This window comes from Panthera uncia (assembly GCF_023721935.1).
Source record: "Panthera uncia isolate 11264 chromosome B3 unlocalized genomic scaffold, Puncia_PCG_1.0 HiC_scaffold_1, whole genome shotgun sequence".
NCBI classification, from domain to species: domain Eukaryota; kingdom Metazoa; phylum Chordata; class Mammalia; order Carnivora; family Felidae; genus Panthera; species Panthera uncia.
In genome coordinates this window covers 92,357,049-92,377,041 of record NW_026057582.1, presented here as the reverse complement: position 1 = coordinate 92,377,041, position 19,993 = coordinate 92,357,049, and the positions used below count along the sequence as shown (strand labels likewise).

Below are 19,993 nucleotides of genomic sequence, written 5' to 3'. Positions count from 1 at the left end.
GAAAGAAAGAAAGAAAGAAAGAAAGAAAGAAAGAAAGAAAGAAAGAATTTAGTGTGGAGGCACCTAGGTGGCTCAGTTGGTTAAGTGTCTGGACCCTTGATCTCAGGGTTGTGAGTTCAAGACCCACATTGGGCTCCATGCTGGGCATAGAGCTTACATTAAAAAAAAAAATTTAGTAAGAATGTAGTGTGTCAGTCACATGTTTGATTGAAACACAGCCAAGCAATGTGCTTGCTAGATCACTGACTAACATTCCAGATGTTTTAACAGAAAACAGTTTGTGAATAAAACTTAGAGAATTGTAGAACTAGGAAGGACTGTATATGTCATCTCGTTAAGCCTCTGAATTTTATAGTTGAGAAAATACAGTCCTAGAAAGGTTGCGATTTTTGCCCAGGCAACATAGTAAGTAATAGATAAGCAGAGACCCCACCCCAAGTCTCCTTATCTAGTGATTTTCCCCTTTACTATATCTTGCTGGAAATGAAGAGGTTGGGGAATATACATGACCAGTCTTTGACATCAACATCAATGAAGATAATCATGTCCTGGAACCATTTTCAGTGATAGAATACGGGGCTAGATAGATTTTATGTCTGACCTTCCACCACCAATATTCTTCCCTCTAGCCAGCCTCTGTAGTGAACCTGGATGCCTCCCATGTGCTGCTGAGATAGGGAGAATCTATGCCTATCCCAGTTGAGCATTGATTCCCTCTACAGAGTCGTCCATCACCAAGACTCGGTACAACTCTATTGTGGACTCCACTGTATTTGTCTCCTATTGCTGCTGTAACAAATTGCCACAAACTTAATGACTTAAAACAACATATCAGTTATCTTATAGTTCTATAGATAAAAAGTTTGACATAGGTCTCAATGGACTAAAATCGAGGCGTTGGCTGGGCTGTGTTTCTGGAAGCTCCAGAGGAGAACCTGTTTCTTTGTCTTTTCCAGCTTCAGAGGCCACCTGCATCCCTTGGCCTGTGGCTCCTTCCTCTGTCTTCAAAGCTAGCAACAGCAGGTTGAGTCCTTTTTATATCACATCTCCTAGACCATCCTTCTTTCATCACATCACTTTCTGATTCTGAAGGCTGCTAGAAAAGGTTCTTTGCTTTTGAGGACCCATGTAATTAGCTTGGGCCCACCCAGATAATCCACAGTAATCTCCCCATCGATTCCTCAACTTGAATCATATGGACCAAGTCCCTTTTTCCATGTGAGGTGACATATTAATAGGTTCCAGGGATTAGCACCTGGGAAGCTTTAGGGGGCTATTACCCTGCCTATCACTTGTGTTGGGCAGTTCAATACTCTGATACCTTACAAAACTGCAGACTGGATTAATGGAAAGAGTATAGGACTCAGGATTATAAATGGTGGGTCCAAGTCCTAGCTCTGCCACTTTACTAGCTATGTGACCTTGGACAAGTCACTCAACCTCTCTGAGCTTCCGTTTCTTTCTCCACAAAAGGTGATACCACAGAATATTAATTCTAGAGTTATTGTGATGAATAAGTGAAATAATGCTGTAAGACCCTATAGAAATGTGGGGGGTTTTTGTTTGTTTTGTTGAAGTATAGTTGACATACAATATTATACTAGTTTTAGGTATATGACTTAGTGATTCAACAATTATATATGTTATGAAATGCTCCTCACGATAAGTGTAGTCACAATACAAAGATGTGACAATATAATTGACTATATTCCCTATGCTGTACATTATATCTCCATGACTTACTTATTTTATAACTGGAAGTTTGTACCTCTTCACCCCCTTCACCTATTTCACCCATCCCCACCCCCTCTCACTTCTAGCAACCACCAGTTTGTTCTCTGTATTTGGGTCTGTTTCTTTTTGTTTGTCTGTTCATTTGTATTGTTCTTTATATTCCCTATAAAGTGAAATCATGTGGCATTTGTCTTTTTCTCTCTGACTTACCTCATTTAGCGTAATACCCTCTAGGTCCATCCATGTTGTTGCAAATGACAAGATTTGAAATGTAAGTTTTATTTTACTTTGCTGTTTGGCCCAGGTGCATTAGGAATATGTGAACTAGTGTTTAGGAGCAATTAACTCTCACATACCAACATGGTTTACCTTGCCATGCAAAAATTAATAGAATTTAAATTTTTTTAACATTTATTCATTTTTTTGACAGAGACAGAGCATGAGTGGGGGAGGGGCAAAGGGAGAGGGAGACACAGAAAGCAAAGCAGGTTCCAGGCTCTGAACTGTCAGCACAGAGCCTGACGTGGTTCTCGAACTCATGGACTGTGAGATCATGACCTGAGCTGAAGTCAGACGCTTAACCAACTGAGCCACCTAGGTGCCCCCAAAATTAATAGAATTAAAAATTTTTTTAAATTTTTTTAAATGTTTATTTATTTTTGAGACAGAGAGAGACAGAATATGAACAGGGGAGGGTCAGAGAGAGGGAGACAGAATCCGAAGCAGGCTCCAGGCTCTGAGCTGTCAGCACAGAGCCCAATGGGGGGCTCGAACTCACAGACCATGAGATCATGACCTGAGCCGAAGTCGGATGCTTAACCAACTGAGCCACCCAGGCACCCCTAAAAATTTTTTTTAATTAACAGAATTTTCTAAACTCATCCATTTGTTTAACAAACTACTGTGTTCTCATCATTGAACTAGGTGCCCAGAATATGATGTTAGTCAATACATGGTTCCTGCCCCCAAGGAATTTATAAGGGGGGGGGGGGGGAGGAGCAGAGTGGCAGATCAATATATCACCAAATATCATCCTAGGTGATGTGTTATGCTAGAGTTGTGTGCACAGCACCACAGAGCACAGAAAAAATTGGTCCATTAAAGTACACTGAGGGGTCATGGGTGGCTTTTTGAGGAATGGATGCTTATGATAAGTTTTGAAAGAAGGTAAAATCTACCTAAATTAAGAAAGTTTGATAAGGACACATTCCACAGAAGGAAAGAACAGGATACTCCAAAACAGGGAAGGGTAGATCAGCACTGTATGTCCAGGGAACTGTAAGCAGGCCCTTGTACCTGGCATAGATGCATGTAGGCATGAGGCCCAGGGGAAGGCACTGAACTGAGCTTATTCTGAAAGCTACAGTAAATCATTCAAGATTTTAAGCAGAATGACATGAACATATTTGTGTTTTACAAAAATTCCTCTGGTAGCAGAATGAACGTTTAATTGACAGGAGGCATGACTGTGAACAGTGAAAGATGTTGGGAGCTACTGTAGTGATAAAGGGTGTGCGGAAGGGAAGTCATCAGTGTAAGAGATGTTAAAAGAGTAGAATCTATAGCACTTGGAAAGCAATCAAAACAATCCTTGTGACATATTTTTAGATAAGCCCTGTATATAAAAGATCAGATTGTCTAATAAAAACATTACAAAACTCCCCAGATGAAATGCCAAAAATAGAGGCTGAATTGCTTATGAAAAGTTCACTGTTGTTTCTGACATTTTTAATAATGTGTTAGAGTCCCAAGCTCTAAAAGGATGAATCTCCTTTTAGAGTAACACTTCTTGTTAGTTTTCCTGATATAGCAGAAATTTGGGAGTAATTTTGGTATCTAAGTAGTAACATTAAGGAAGGCATTGACCCCCTGGACATATCTATGGAGAAGTAGTGAAGTGCAGCCCAGAGAATGGCCCATCCTGGAGAGATGAAGGTTGAGGGGCAAAAAATAGCCTGTGTTTCCTGAAACTGCCAAGAGAGTTGTCCATAGTGACAGAATTATGCTGATTTCTTGCTCACTTTTGTTTAACCTGGATAAGATTCAGTACTTTTTAGCACATTTAAAAAATTAAAGTTTGGGCACCTGGGTGGCTCAGTTGGTTGAGAATCCGACTCTTGATTTCGGCTCGGGTCATGATCTCGCAGTTTGTGAGATCAAGCCCTCCATCGGGCTCTGTGCTGACAGCACGGTGCCTGCTTGGGATTATCTCCCTTCCTTTCTCTCTGCCCCTCTCCCATTTGCACTCTCTCTCCAAAAATAAATAAATAAACATTTTAAAATACTTAAAAATAATGTCTACATCATACCACTGACTATAAGCAATGATATTACATTTTGCTTATATATTTGAAATGTGGCTTTAAGCTCTTGGATGTGGAGGCAAATCATACATCTATCTGGGAGAAAACCACCAGTGATATTTGAAGTCAACTGCTCCACACAAAGGGCTGAGTCATTCAGAAATCATTTGTCTCATTTGTGAATGTGATAATCACCCAAAGAACAACAGGCTGACCTTTCATATCTGCCAAGTATTTCCTACAGTCAGAAAGTATGCTACCAACCCAACCTTCTTTTGTATTTATTTATTTTTAATTTTTTTAATGTCTATTTTTGAGAGAGAGAGACATACAGACACAGTGTGACTGGGGGAGCGAAGACACATAATGCAAAGCAGACTTCAGGATCTGAGCTGTCAGCACAGAGCCAAATGCAGGGCCTGAACTCATAAACCATAAGATTGTGACCTGAACTGAAGTTGGATGCTTAACTGGGCCACCCAGGCACCCCCAACCTTCTTTTTCATACATAAGTATACATTTTATGAATCTACAATTGCTTACCAGGCTTCCTTGCTTATTTGCAAAGTCTGCCTTCAGAAGCTTCTGTTGTGCAACTGATTTTTTAAAAATATTTTTGAATTTTATTTTAGAGACAGAGAGTATATGAGTGCGGTGAGGGGCAGAGAGAGACAGAAAGAGAGAAAGAGAGGAGGGAGAAGAATTTCAAACAGGCTCCATGCCCAGCACGGTTCTCAATCCCATGACCCTGGGTTCATGACCTGAGCTGAAATCAAGAGTAGGACACTCAGCTTACTGAGCCACGCAGGCGCCCTTGATTTTTTTTTTTTTTAAGAGAGAATTATGGCTACAAATTTCCCCAGGATTTTTCATTGCATTTCAAGGGCTCTGATTTTAACAGCAAGTCTGAATAATAAAAGACATAAATAGGAGATACTACTCATAAAGAAAGCTTGAAGAAACTTAGAGCAAAGAGACAAAGGGGGGCTTCAAGTGTTAAACTCTCTGAATAGATGACCTACCACCAGGATCCACTAGCTGGTAGGCAGAGCCAATTCACACCACCTGTCTTCACTCAACTATTCACCCACTCTTTCATTCACTCATTTATTCATTCATTCATTCATTTCTCTATTTGACCAATATGATTTGAAAGGTACCATGTACTGTGTGGACTTGAAGGACAGTGCTAATAGAAGGCTGTCACTGCCCTTAAAGAAATTCCAGCCAGTGAGGAAGACTGGTGCTTAGCTGTCATGATGTTCGTTGAGTAAAACAAATCTAGAAGTCATTTGAAGAGAAATCACAATTAAGAGAAGAACACTTTTGGTAATTTATAAGACTAGCATTGTCAACATATAAACCACAATTAATAGGAAGCACTTTAGATCAAATAGTTAAGGTCCAATTGGTGTAGTTCTAGAACAGTACCCTGCCACCTGTTGAAACATAAAATAAATATCACCCTGGCCAAATCCAAACCTTCCTTAGAGGGAGATATATACAATAAATACGGAAAACCACTGATTTGTGATTAATGACCACAATACTAAATTTTTCAATTGCAATATCACAAATGATTTGCAATAACATGAAGAAAAGTTTAATTTTGAATATTTTGTTTAAAATAAGGTTTTCGTGCATCCATTCATTTTAAAAAATTTTTAATGTTTATTTATTTATTTTGAGAGAGAGAGAGAGCAAGTGGCAAAGGGGCAGAGAGACAGGGAGAGAGAGAGTCCCAAGCAGGCCACGTGCTGTCAGCACAGAGCTCAATGTGGGGCTGGATCTCACAAATCATGAGATTATGACCTGAGCCAAAATCAAGAGTCAGACATGTAACCGACTGAGCCACCCAGGTTCTCCCATACATTCTTTCATTTATTTTTAACCATGAAGGTGATGCATGCTTGTAGAAAATCAGGAGAATGCAGAAAAGTATTTTAAAAAAGAACATGAAAATTTCAACCTAGTTACTGAAAAAAAATTATGTACAGTTAAACCCTGAACATTAAAGGCCAAAATATCCTGATTATGTATGCCCCCTGAGTTCATGGTGGCTCACTCTCTGATGTGTTCCCCTCAGCTCTGTCTGGCCCTGGACTCGTGCGCATGGTGACAATTTGTGTTGAATCCGTCATAACACATCTGGACAGGTTGGAGGAGGTCACCAACGAACTGGGTTACATCGACGTGTTGACCCTCATGAGGCGCATCATGCTAGACACCTCTAACATGCTCTTCCTGGGGATCCCACTGGACGGTATTTGAGAACTGACATTCTGCCTTTTATTGAACATGGAGATGAAGGGGAAAACAGACTCAAGGAAAGATATGCTGTTTTTTACATTGCTCTTATTCAAACATCTCTAAGTTTTCTCAAGATTTTTTTTTCCTAGTGTGTCTGCCATTTTCATTTATAAGATAAGTTTCTATAAGTAGGGGCCATCTCCTCTTTTGATCACTCTTCATTGCTCTGGGAAATATGATTCTATCCATAGTCAAAACTTAACAAGTGTGACCAGTTCATTTGGTCATTAATATACCCTACCACCAATCAAACTGGTATATTTAACCATTTCCAACCATTCTTTTGGGTGTGCACGTGTGCGCGCACACACACACAAATACACACATACACATACATATATACATAAATATACATACACACTCCTCCCTCGAAGCTACTAAGCATGAAAACTTTGACTCTGTCTATAGGATGATAATGGTGCTGGAGCTGCTGCTGCTGGAAATGATGAAAATAGCTACCATTAATTTAATATCTACTATAAAAAGTTGCTCTACACATAGTTTATCATTTAGCATTTATAACAACTCTGGCAAGTTGTTTCACTCAAAAAGCTACTCTCTTCACTGTACTACAGAAACAAATATTAAAACACATACATGTAACTCTATCACCATCAAAAATAAACATTAATCAGTTGGGCTAATTCCATTATGCTGTTGTCCAGCTTAATGTAATTTTTCCCAAATTTCCAGTATATTCATTGATTCATGCATTCATTCAAAAAATATTTGTTAATTGCCTATTTTCTGCCAGGCACTGTTCTAGGTTCTGGGGATAGAGAGGTAAACAAGACAGATAAAGTCCTCGCCTTCAAGGAGCTCACATCTCAGTGCCAATATAAACAGTAAACAAGTAAATATCTAATAATGAATCAGGAAATAATAGGAGTCTTGAAGAAGAAACAGAGCAAGGGGCTAGAAAGTGAAGACGTAGGTACCATGATGGGAGCATATGTGGCTATTACAGAGAGGGTTGTCCAGAAAGGCCTGTGCAGAGAGGACACCTGAACATAAGCCTAAATGTTAAGTGAGACCATGAGCCTCATCCAGATTTGAGAGAAGAACATTACAGGCATGAGAACAGGGCCAACTTAAAAAAAAAAATTTAGTGTTTTTTTAAATTTATTTTTGAGAGAGAGAGAGACAGAGTGTGAGCAAGGAGGGGCAGAGAGAGAGGGAGAGACAGAATGTGAAGCAGGCTGTAGGCTCTGAGCTGTCAGCAGAGAGCCCAACACAGGGCTTGAACTCATGAGCTGTGAGACCATGACCTGAGCCAAAGTCGGACGCTTAACCGACTAAGCCACCCAGGCGACCCCGGGGCCTACTTTTAACACTTGCCAAAACCAGCTGAGCTATAACACCTGCTGCCTAATTTGCCACATTTGGACCAGCAGATAAGCTATAAGCCTTCCTTTTCTCTTCTCCAGCTCTGCTTGCCCACGTCCCCTGCTCTTTATACTCCCTTCAAGAGCCATAGACACCTCATCTGACTGTCATTTGGATGGGAGCCCCATTCACTCTGTTTTCAGTCACACCCCTTGCCTGATCCATCCCCTCTAATCCCAGCTGGCCTGTCCTACATGCATCTCTCCTAAGGTTAGGCAAGTGCATATTTTATAAGTCCCTGCTTCATAGTTCCCTGTTAGCCTTGGTTCTTAGGAAGGATGAAGTAAAGGGAATTATAAACCTAGGGATAGGTTAACCTAGGGATATGGGCTGTGATGCTAGGAACCTGCATAATCCATGCAGAGTTATGTTTGTTCCTCTTCTCCACACACCACCCTTGTTAAACTCTCAATTTGCCTGAGGGAGCCAGTACAACAAAGAGGAAGGAACATTGCTCTGAGGTCAGATAGAACCGGGCTCCAGCGTAAGGACCTGCCTATCACACTGGATGTATGGTTTTAGGCAAGCTTCCTAGTTTCTATGAACTGCAGTTTCTTCATCTGAAAGTGATGACACCCCCCGCCCCCAAACAAGATTGTAAGGATTAAATGAGGTCTCTTTTTTAAAACACTTTGCATGGTGACTGGTATTTAGCGGTTGAAAATAAATCTCTATCCCCTTCTTTTTTGTACAATTTGAAAAAGCAGAGGTTTTCTTTCCCCTAGCATTCAATATAATTAAAGGACATTCATTAAAAGCTGACTATGGGGGCACCTGGGTGGCTCGGTTGAGCATCCCAGTTTGGCTCAGGTCATGATCTCATGGTTGGTGGGTTCGAGCCCCATGTCAGGCTCTGTGCTGACAGCTCAGAGCCTGGAGCCTACTTTGGATTCTGTGTTTCCCTCTCTCTCTCTGCCTCTCCCCCACTCATGCACTGTCTCTCTCTCTCTCTCTCTCTCTCTCTCTCAAAAATAAACATTAAAAAAAAAGCTGACTATGCATGAGGCTCAGGGCAAGACATTAGAGATACCAAGATGAATTCTATACTCTGGACCAAAATGTAAACAGGAAAGTGGCATGGCTTTTTGCACTCCCAGGTGCCAGAATTGAGGCCAATGATGGCCATATCTACTCGTGCTCCTCTTATTTCCCATTGTCCAACAACACAGGAAGGAGTTGGACACTCAGTCAAAGAAGGGCATGTGACATTCTAGGTTAGGTCTCTAACACGAACTTGAAAAGTGGCACATCTCTACTTAATTTTGTTAATTTAGATGCCAACCAGAATAAATTAACGTTTATTTGACTAGTGGCATTCACATGGCTGAAACACCAATGAAAGTGGGGACCTTGCCTAGCTTAGAACCCCAGGCTGATAAAAGACTCTATACAAGGGATCTTCTCTTCTCAAAATACCCTTCTTGGGCTCACATTTTTGCTCAACTACTCTGCTCTTTTGTTTTGTTTTTCCAGAAAGTGCCATTGTGGTTAAAATCCAGGGTTATTTTGATGCGTGGCAAGCTCTCCTTCTCAAACCAGACATCTTCTTTAAGATTTCTTGGCTATACAGAAAATATGAAAAGTCTGTGTAAGTAACACAAGTTTGGAAAACTTATCAGTGAGTTTGGATTGATTTGGGGTTGTGTCCTTGCTATTGTTGGCCTCTTCAGCTAGCTGTCTGCTCTTCAGAGCCCACAAGGGAGCTGTGGATTAAGTTGCTGATGAAACACTTCTTACAGCAATTTGGCTGCGTATGGCCAGACCAAAGAGTAAGAGAAACCTTTGGCCCAGGCAGCTTTTCAGCAAGGGGGCCAAGTGGGTGGTCTGGGAGCCCCATCTCTGGAAGTAGGACACCACAGTGTATTTTGAGTTGATGAGAAGGGTTGGCTGAACCTACCATTATTCTCTGTCAAAATTCCCTTTGCATATCTGGAAAAAGGAAACACAAGATCATTTTATAGTCGTGTTACTTCTGAACAAATTTAACAGAATTCAACTTGTAGGAATTGATCATAGTCTCAAAAGAATTTTTTCACAATGACTATAATGAACTTCAATGAAATGTGTGATTTTCTTTTTTTAGTTATATATATTATATCTTTGGGGGATCCTGAAATGGTCATTAAATGGCTTTGCTTTGGTTATAGACTAGTCTAGCCCAAAACTGGACGAGTGCCCAATGGCCTATAGGCCAATCAGTAGGTTTTTAGAGTGTAAGTAGCCAGCCACTAAACACTGCCTTCTCTCACCACCAGTGAAAAGCCCATGGGATCTAGAGGCAGACACACCTGGTTTGTATCCTGTCTCTACTACTTAGTAACTAAACGGCCTTGGGAAGTTATTTAAAGTAAAATATTACCTACCTTCCAGGGTAGGGATATAGGTTAATGAGATCCTATATGTAGGGCAATTAACACAGAGGATGGCACATAGAAGGCACTAAATATGTTCCCCTTCCTTTTGTTCAGATCTTCCCCCACATGTCTCTAACCATCCTAAATTCTCCATCTCTAAAAGTTCCCAAACTTGTTTGAAGCCCCAACTTTATCCTGTTTGTGTATTTACATTTAATAACAATGTTAGGGAGGAAGCCAACTTGATGTTGCTTTATATAGTTTCATGTGGTTGATAAGTATTAGGTGGGTGATTTAGATGCTTGGGTCTTTATACACTTCATTTAGTTTCCACCAGAGCTTCTTGTGACTAGAATCAATGAGATAATGGATTCACCTCTTCACTATGGTCAAAGTTGCCAGTGGTCTGAAGAGTCTCTTTTCATAGTTCCTGGTCATTAGTTTAGCTTTGGTTTTGGCCAGCAGGCCATAGAAATATATTGCATGAAATTGTACAATGGTTTCTCAGAGTTTTCTACAGAAATTAGCTCAGCAACATTCCCTCTCTATGTAATATTTGCCAATGGTTAGTGTATTCATCTATATATCCTATGTCCTGGAGCAGTAAAGACCTAGAGAAATCTTTTAATCTTCTCCCCCATCCATGTCCATTACAATAATGCCAGTGCTTTTTTTTTAAATTGAGGTATAATTGACATAAAACATTATATTACTTTCAGGTATACAACACAAAGACTCAATATTTGTATATGTTGTGAAATAATCACCATTATATCTAGTTACAAAATTTTTTCTTGTGATAAAAACTTTTAAGATCTATTCTCTTAGCAACTTTCAAATATGCAATACAGTATTTTTAACTATAGTCACCATGTTGTACATTACATCTCCATGACTTATTTATTTTATAACTAGAACTTTGTACCTTTTCACCCACTTCATCCATTTTGCCCACCTTTACCCCTCACCTCTGGTAGCCACCAATTTCTTCTCTGTATCTAAGAACTATGGGTTTTTTTTTGTTTTAAGATTCCACATATAAATGAATTTATTATTCTCTTATTATTTCCTTTAGCATGCTTTATGTCACTCCCCTTCTTTGCCTCTTTTTCCACAGAAATGAATTAGATTATATAATATTTGTCTTTCTCTGTCATGCCAATACTTTTTAGAAATATACTGATGGAAAGGATTCTAGGACATCTACTCCCATCCCTATTTATTCAAGTTTATATTTCTGCTTATCTTAATCTCCAATATTACAGAAGTATTGTTTTCTACTTCTTATTCTGGCAAGTTTAAGGCTTTTTAACCACAGAATATCTTAAGTAGGTGCTGTGGCCTGGACTGATAAACTAGCCACCCTTGTTTTGGCACAAAATATTCTCAGAGTGCCAAACCACAGACTCACAGATATATTCTTTTAATATATGCTTGTAAGTCAGAGATTACCTATTCCCTGAAAACTGTCACTGAGCACAATTCCCCTAATTTTTAAGGGTATATAAATTCATATGCCTACATTTATGTAAAAGCTGGTCAGCTTTTAACCTGAATAAGAAGGATCCCAAACAGTATTCACAGGCCCATGATTCTGGCCCCAGGTGGAGGCATATGTTCAGAAGTGGATGCAGTTCCATCAAGGAATTCTCTATGAATTCATAGTCTAAGGGCATTTCAACAACTCCCAGAATATTTGGGGGCCATTGCTCAGGTAGGAATGCTATGAGCATTTATAGCTCACCAACTAAGTGAATATCTGTCTCTAGTCTGTAAGAGTTGCTCAAAAAATATTGCTGAATAAATGGATTAGTAGATGAATGAATAAATGAATGTGAATATATCCTTGGTGTATATCTGGAGGTATGTGTGTATCTATAGGCACACTTACAGAGATACACAATAGATGGCATCCTCATTTAGAATGACACAATTACTCTACTAGCCTGAAGAATACCTCTTCAAATGTTTAAACACCTTCTTTGAGATGCCCCAAAAAAACTTTAAAAATGGGAGGGATCTTAAAGAATCTTCCTTTACTTTTCCTGCTGAGCTGGAGTAAACACACAGCTATTTATGTCAGCATCATCAACAGGGTGTACAGGTGACCATGTCAACAAGAATTTGAAAGAAAGATTTATTGTATATTTAATGTAAGGCAGAATACCATTCCCTGAGGTTGGGGAACAATACACTTACACATGGACACATACACTTCAAGACAAAGGCCAGAATAACAGCATTTAGATCTTAAGATGGACTTATTGTTCATTGAGTCTGAGCTCTTCACTTTAAAAGAGATATAAGAGGGGTGCCTGGGTGGCTCAGTTGGTTGGCTGTCTGACTTCGGCTCAGATCATGATCTCACAGTTTGTGGGTTTGAGCCCCATGTCGGGCTCTGTGCTGACAGCTCAGAGCCTGCAGCCTGCTTGGCATCCTGTGTCTCCCTCTCTCTCTGCCCCTCCCCTGCTCATACTCTGTCTCTCTCTCTCTCAAAAATAAACATTAAAAAAAATTTTTAGTAAAAAAAAAAAATAAAAGAGATTTAAGAGACTTAAAAGTAGGTTCCATAAAAAGAGAACAATCCAGACTAGCAGCTGGCCCTCTCTTTCCAAAGTGCTCTTCCCTCTACCACACTGTCAAAATGCATGTACTATACATGCTTATGCAGCTAGTCAGTCAGTAAGCATTTACTTCATGTTTACTATGTGACAGAAACTGGAAAGTATGAGAAGAAATATCAAGAATAATACTTGATCACCTGTGTTTTCTTGCTAGAACAGAAAGTCTCAAACTTGGTAGTTCCCAGGGCTGGGCAAATAGAAGTGGGCCGGGTGGATACAAGTCAACAGGAAGTGAAGGTACCTGTAGCCAAACTGGAGAGGGCATGCCCTTACTAAAGACATTCACTGTTTTTCAGTTTTGGTTTTCAATTTAAACACTGCATTGGCCAAGTCAAGGATCAGAAAACATGATTGGATTGACCATTTTGGTACCAGCTTTTAACATTTAACTAGAGGTTACAGCCTTAATTTTGCTACCAGTACCTAGACATCTTAGCTAAATTTGGTTCCTTAACATGAAGTATAATGAATACGCAATTTAAGGATATTTATGAAGAATTAAGTTTAAATTCAGTTATTAGCGCTAATGGCTTCAACTTAAGCAGATAATTTTATTTAAACAAATGGCAAATGAATCTGCTTTCCTAGATGTCTTAACCGAGTACAAATAGATTATATTTTCTTTTTTTTTTTTTTTCTTTAGCAAGGATTTGAAAGATGCCATGGAAATTCTGATAGAAGAGAAAAGACACAGAATTTCCACAGCAGAGAAACTGGAAGACTGTATGGATTTTGCCACTGAGTTGATTTTTGCTGAGGTACTGACCCAGACTAACCATAATTCCCACGTTAACATATGTGTATGACTGTTTGTGTATAGGCTGTGTAGAGATTCCCTCTTATAATTGTTGCATACTTATGCTTTTAAGTATTTGCTCTAATACTTCTATAATGATAACCCAAACAATCCACTCATTCAACATTCTGGTAAGACTGACCTTTAAGACTGAAACTACATGTGTGCACAATACAAAATATGAAAATGGGGGAGCCCAAAGACAGTAAACACACAGATAATTGGTTAAATTTTTAACCTTTGGCTGAAGATTTTTATGAAAAATGCCCATAGTCAATTACAGAGACATAATATTTATGACTTCATTTTGTTGATGGTTTTTGATCCTAACTGTATCTTCCCCTCCTTTTTTGAAGCTTTGATTCACTTTTCCAATTTTTTCCCCTTCTTCCAATTGTTCAGAAACGTGGTGACCTGACAAAAGAGAATGTGAACCAATGCATACTGGAAATGCTGATCGCAGCACCAGACACCATGTCTGTCTCTGTGTTTTTTATGCTTTTTCTCATTGCAAAGCACCCTAAGGTTGAAGAGGCAATAATGAAGGAAATACAGACTGTCGTTGGTAAGAACTGGTCAAATAATAAAAGAGCTTAGAAAATAATTCTTTCTAAATGTCAGCTTTTTATGTCCTAAGTGTCAGATTTCAAACAAAATATTACAATCCACCCAAAGAACAATAAAAGTAGCCATTTTGCCACACTTTGATTATGCCAGATAGGTTGAAAAGGTAGTTCTTTCTGTGTTTTTTTTTCATTATAAAAATAATGCATTCTCATTGAAAAAATTTAAATAACAGATATATAAAAGCAGAAAGTGACATTCCCTGATCCCTCCCACTCTCCTCCCCAGCCTCATTTGCATTCCCCAGGGAAACCACTGTTAATACTTTACTGTGTGTTCTTCAAGGTCTTTCTTAACCTGCACATAAACACATTTGTATGGTTGTATTTGTCTGCTTAATGATACATGGTATCTGCTTAAAGACCAAGTACAATGTTCTGCCTACCTTATCAGTGGCAAAAGGCTTTTGTGAGTTCACCCAGGGAAACGGCTATCATCTATAGCAGTGTTTCTGGGTTTCAAGCAGTCTGTCCACAAATGAACTTACAATCAGTGGCAGAAGGACAAGGAAAGGATGACAGCAAAGGCAGGAGACTGATCAGCTTCCCTCTCCCCCAAAATCCAGTGATGTTGGACCCTTCCTCTCCCTGCTCTCTCCTCCTCCACCAGGTCCCTGCTCAGCTCTTCCCTACACTAGTCTTCCCTGATCTGCTTTTGCTTAAGCATCATTCTGCTCATTGATCCTGACACCACCACCCTTCCACAGAAACAGTGTCACATTTGAAAGAAGTCAGAATTGCTTTCCGGGGGAAAAACAGAATTCCTGGGGCACCTATGTGGCTCAGTTGGTTAAGCCTCCAACTCTTGATTCTGGTTCAGGTTATGATCTTGCAGTTTGTGGAATTGAGCTCCACAATGCAGAGCCTGCTTGGGATTCTCTCTCTCCCTCTCTCGGCCCTCCCCCCTCAAACAAACAAACAAACAGACAAACAAACAACAACAGAATTCCTTGTTTGGAATGTCCTTTGCATGGATGATCTTTTAAAGAACACATTTCTGACATATGTAAAGAAGTATCAGTAATGACACTTTTCTCTCTTGACCTTAAGCGATTCCTGTGGAGCAACTTATTTGGTTGTAGAGAGGCACCATCTTTTTAAAGCCATTTGAGTGCTGCTTGAAATAGTTGACAGTAAGGGGAAATTTCATAAAGGGTTAAATTTATGAAATAAGGGGTCTACAGATGCATTGTAGTAGGTGGGAAATTGCCTGGGAAGATAGGTAACAGGAAGCCAGAATAACATCCAAGCTCCAAATTCCAGAATGGTTTCTCACATGCCCCCTGTCAGGTTATGGGTTCTGGGTCAGGTGAAGTGGCACAACAGTGAATAAGCTACAGCTTTCCTACACTTATGGGGCTCACAGGCTGGCAGGAGAAAGAGAACTTAACAAGCAAGCCCAGTGGACTAAAGAGAGAGCCATAGAATGATGGAGTTCAGGCAACAAGGGGCAAATTGCTCTTGAAACCATGAGCCTTTAATTCAACTTCCTTGAGATGTGAAAAGTGCTTGTGTCTCATGATGTCTCCCTGACGCTTCAACAAACCTCAGCAAAGATGGGAAACAGCTGAACCATTTGTACATGTGTTCGTGTTCCCTCTAGACATACTCACATAGTAATTACTTCCTAGGGAATGCCTTTGGTTGCCTTCTCTGTCATCTTCCTTTCTACTTCTCCACCCCAGATAAATGTACCCCATTAGACCCTGGAGGGTACAAAGAGCCAGAGGCAAGGGGCAGGGCAGTTAGAGTTCTCTGACCAAAAGAGACGTTTCCTGAATGGTGTAGCTGTATAAGACAGAGAGGTGCCTCAGGACCCTGGGCTGATTTTGATTCTGTAAAAGTGGTAACCCATTTGAGGACACTCTGAAGCTTTGCCAGTTTGGGGAGTAATCTAAGCCTCTCTGACCAGTGTCAGGCCAATCTGAAACAGTGGGAGTATCTGTCAATCCCCAGCACAGCCAGAGCTCAGCTGAGGCACCTATTTTGCTGTGGCAGGGAGAAGGGTTCTGTACCACAATAGATTGTTCTTGATCAGATGGGAAGAGGAACTATCAGTTTTGTGTTCCAGGCAGATGACTGCACAGGTAACCAGAGGAGAAAATGTCATTGAAACTGATTAAATTCACCACCTCACTTTGACTAGAGAAGGAGTGAATGTCCCCTAGAATTTAGAGTAGGAGACAAAATTTGAGGACCTCAGAGGCCAGGCAGACAAATGTTCGAAGCAGACTGTGTAGGTCTACATAAAACTGAAGGTAAGGGCACCTGGGTGGCTCAGTGGGTTAGGCATCCAACTCGATATCAGCTCAGGTCATGATCTCATGGTTGTGGAATGGAGTCCTGCATTGGGGCTGACAGCTCAGAGCCTCTCTCCTCTCTCTCTGTCCCTCCCCCAACTGTGTGCTCTCAAAATAAATAAAAATTTTAAAATACTGCAGGTATATACCCCTCTAAAGGTTTATTGGCCACTCAAGTTCTGTCATTGCCATGTGGGGATATGAGACCAGTATAATCAGGTTTCCTGATTTTTCTAGAAATCCAGGCTTTTCTATGAAATCTCCTAGGTTTTACAGTAATTGGCCTCAAATATGAATTTTTATAAAGTACTCTGTGAACCAAACATGACATATTTGGCCCAAGCCATTTTTGCTGATTTGCATTAGAATTATGGAAAGAAATTTGGGGCATGTGGGTGGTTCAGTCAGTTAAGCATCCAGCTTTTGCTTAGGTCATGATCTCACGGTTCATGAGTTCGAGCCCCACGTTGGGCTCTGGGCTGACAGCTCGGAGCCTGGAGCCCGCTTCAGATTCTGTGTCTCCCTCACTCCCTGACCTTCCCCTGCTCATGCTCTGTCTATTTATCTCTCTCAAAAATAAATAAACATTTAAAAAATTATTTAAAAAAGAATTATAGAAAGAAATTTTTTTCAACCAGGAGCAAACTATTCTGTGGAAACTATGGGAGTTTAAATGCCCAACACATATTGAAACTATCATTAACTCCTTGTCCTGTTTATCTGCTCCCACAGGTGAAAGAGAAATAAGGATTGATGATATGCAAAAATTAAAAGTGGTGGAAAACTTTATCTATGAAAGCATGCGGTACCAGCCTGTTGTGAACTTGGTCATGCGCAAAGCCTTACAGGATGATGTCATAGATGGCTATCCAGTGAAAAAGGGGACTAACATTATCCTGAATATTGGAAGAATGCATAGACTTGAGTTCTTCCCCAAGCCCAATGAATTTACTCTTGAAAACTTTGCAAAGAATGTAAGAACTCTTCCTTAAAACTGAGTGTGCCACTCTTAAAAATGTCAATCGTTAAATCCTTTCTGGTTCTGTTTGTACCATGTACATTTCATCCTATTTACTGTTCCCCTGTATTGCCTCACCAGAAGCACACGTTTCCCCTACTTTAGAACATGCCTACCATATTCATCCTTAAGCCAAAGATGCTGGGTCACCAGCTCTGAGAAGTATCCACATGTAGCCACACAATGGGTCAAAACTTGAAAAATCCAGGCCCTTAATTTGGCTACAATGAAGCAAATTTTGTTTAACCCAAACAACCTTGTCCATTTCAACCTGTCCCTTTGTAATCACATAGATTCAGCTCTGGCACCAACTAAGCAAAGGAAAGTCCACTTGTGCCTCAGTTGGAAATTGAATGAGACTAAAAGATTTAGCTTTTGCAGTCTGCCTTTGGTTCACCAAATGGCCCCATGAACAGTAGTTACCATTCTAAATAGAACTCAGTAATTAGAAGAGCTTCACCTTTCACTGAAGGAAACTGTAGATTCTGCTTCTATTATGTCCAGTTTTAGGCAATGATGTTTATTAATCTAAATTATCCAGATATTTCCCTCACTGCCCTCTTTTTCCATTTGCATATGATGTAGAAATGTGATCTTAATTAATCCAGTTCTCTAGGTCATTCTGTTTCTATGTGAACAACCCATGCTATGTTGACAATTGGTCAACAAAAACTCATTAAGCATATACTAAATGCCAGGTACTATGTAAGTACAGATGTGAACAAGACAGACAGATGTGATCTCCATTAATTTTTTGCATAACTATAAATATTTAGGTGCTTGGCACTAATATGCCAGGAGTCAACATCTTTGCACAAAAACAATCTTTGTCTTGGTGACATGCAGAAGAGTAGTAAAGCTGTGACCATCCCTCAGAGATAGTTGAGTATGCTAACACTGGCTGTAATAAGATTGTGCGTAATTGCTTTACCCCAGGACATTAACATAAAGAGCAAAAGTGGGGACTGTCCAAGGCTGGGTGTATGTCACAGAGGGTGAATCACATTGGATGGAGAAAAGAGCTTACTTGAGTTACAGTCACTCATCATTTAGACCCTGAAATAGCATTCTGACTGATTAGTGTTTTCAGGGTGAATCAAACAGAGACTGCATAACTCTAGCCTTTAATACTCTGGCTAACTGTCTGATCATTTTCATAGGTTCCTTACAGGTATTTTCAGCCATTTGGTTTTGGGCCCCGTAGCTGTGCAGGAAAATACATCGCCATGGTGATGCTGAAAGTCATCCTGGTTACACTTCTGAGACGATTCCACGTGCAGACTTTGCAAGGAGAGTGTATTGAAAATATGCAGAAAAAACATGGCTTGTCCTTACACCCAGATGAGACTGGCAACTTGCTGGAAATGGTTTTTACCCCAAGACATTCAGAAAAGTGCCTCAAACACTAAAGAAGGTTGATCAGTACCTACTCTGGAGCATTTCTCATCAGTAGTTCACATGGAAATCGCCCGTCTTTACCAGGTAGTATCATCCTCACAGTGGACATTTGGTGGCCTGTGCCATTTTATAGGCATACCTCATATGGGCTGTCAGCAAGCCAGGAAACATTGGTTGTCTGTTCTTGTCCAAACCAGAGAAACAGACTTCCAAAGAAAATAGAGGCCAACAGTTTGCAGGGGAAATGGTCAATTCCACAAAACAGGCTTTGGAAAAGATAGGCCATGAGCAAAACTTATGTCCGCCTTCCCACAAAATCCCCACTGCCCTGCCCCAAGAACATTTTAATGTCTGGGGCGGAAGCACTCAAGTCCATTAGAAAGACCAGGCTGGTGTCTGGGTATTAGTGGTAGGGTCTACAACATTCATATTCTTTGGAGAAATGCTTACAAATTCAGCATTTGACTTTTCCTATGAATTATTAAATAAACTCTTGATTATCCACAGGTGACTTGTCTGTGGCAAAAGTTAAATAGGAGACTCTCCTTTCCCAGTCTCTCAATTCATGCCTCAGCCAATTACCTCCACTACAATAGATATCAATTTGGGTGATACAAAGTAATTTAATAATAGCCTAAGTAAAATATAATTAGGACCACCCATCTGTTATAGGGGGGAAAAAATCACACAATGCATTTCAAATTCAAATAAAAATTATTTTCTTCATGTTTGCATCCTTGCTTAGCTCCATTAGTGCTAACCAAGAGATAACTTTAAATAATGGCATCTATTAATTCTTATAACAGCCCCCAGTGATTTGAGGCAGGAAAAGTCCTCTATATCTATATCTAATTCTCCAACCCAGTGGGCTCAAACCCATTCCATCTTCTTTCTCCCTCAACAGTCTTCCCTTCTCTTTCTTTCCCTTATCCCAAAGTCAATAGCAACAGATCAGTGGAGAATATGGTCAGGGTAGAACCCCTGCAATCATCTTTTATCCTACCTCGGATTTAATAGTTATCTTAGAGATTTAACAGCTATTGAGTTTATTGAATCATTACACATAGCCATGGATAAAATGCACACCTTATAATTAGCTCTTTAAAGAGAATCAAGTAGATGAGTTAATTTTCCAAATACCACTTTA

The 19,993-nt window shown here is 40.0% G+C and overlaps 1 protein-coding gene across 1 annotated transcript in view; it reads left to right on the top strand.

The window, feature by feature from the left end:
• The window catches only part of LOC125909993 (aromatase), a 47,001-nt gene extending 27,751 nt beyond the window's left edge, over positions 1-19,250 (top strand). Inside the window, exons 4-9 of the mRNA XM_049613611.1 lie at positions 6,124-6,300; positions 9,207-9,321; positions 13,355-13,469; positions 13,910-14,072; positions 17,163-17,404; positions 18,609-19,250. Coding sequence (XP_049469568.1) covers positions 6,124-6,300; positions 9,207-9,321; positions 13,355-13,469; positions 13,910-14,072; positions 17,163-17,404; positions 18,609-18,857 — 1,061 coding nt within the window. The 3' untranslated portion in view covers positions 18,858-19,250. The remainder of the gene's footprint in view (positions 1-6,123; positions 6,301-9,206; positions 9,322-13,354; positions 13,470-13,909; positions 14,073-17,162; positions 17,405-18,608) is intronic.
• Positions 19,251-19,993: the final 743 nt, after the last annotated feature.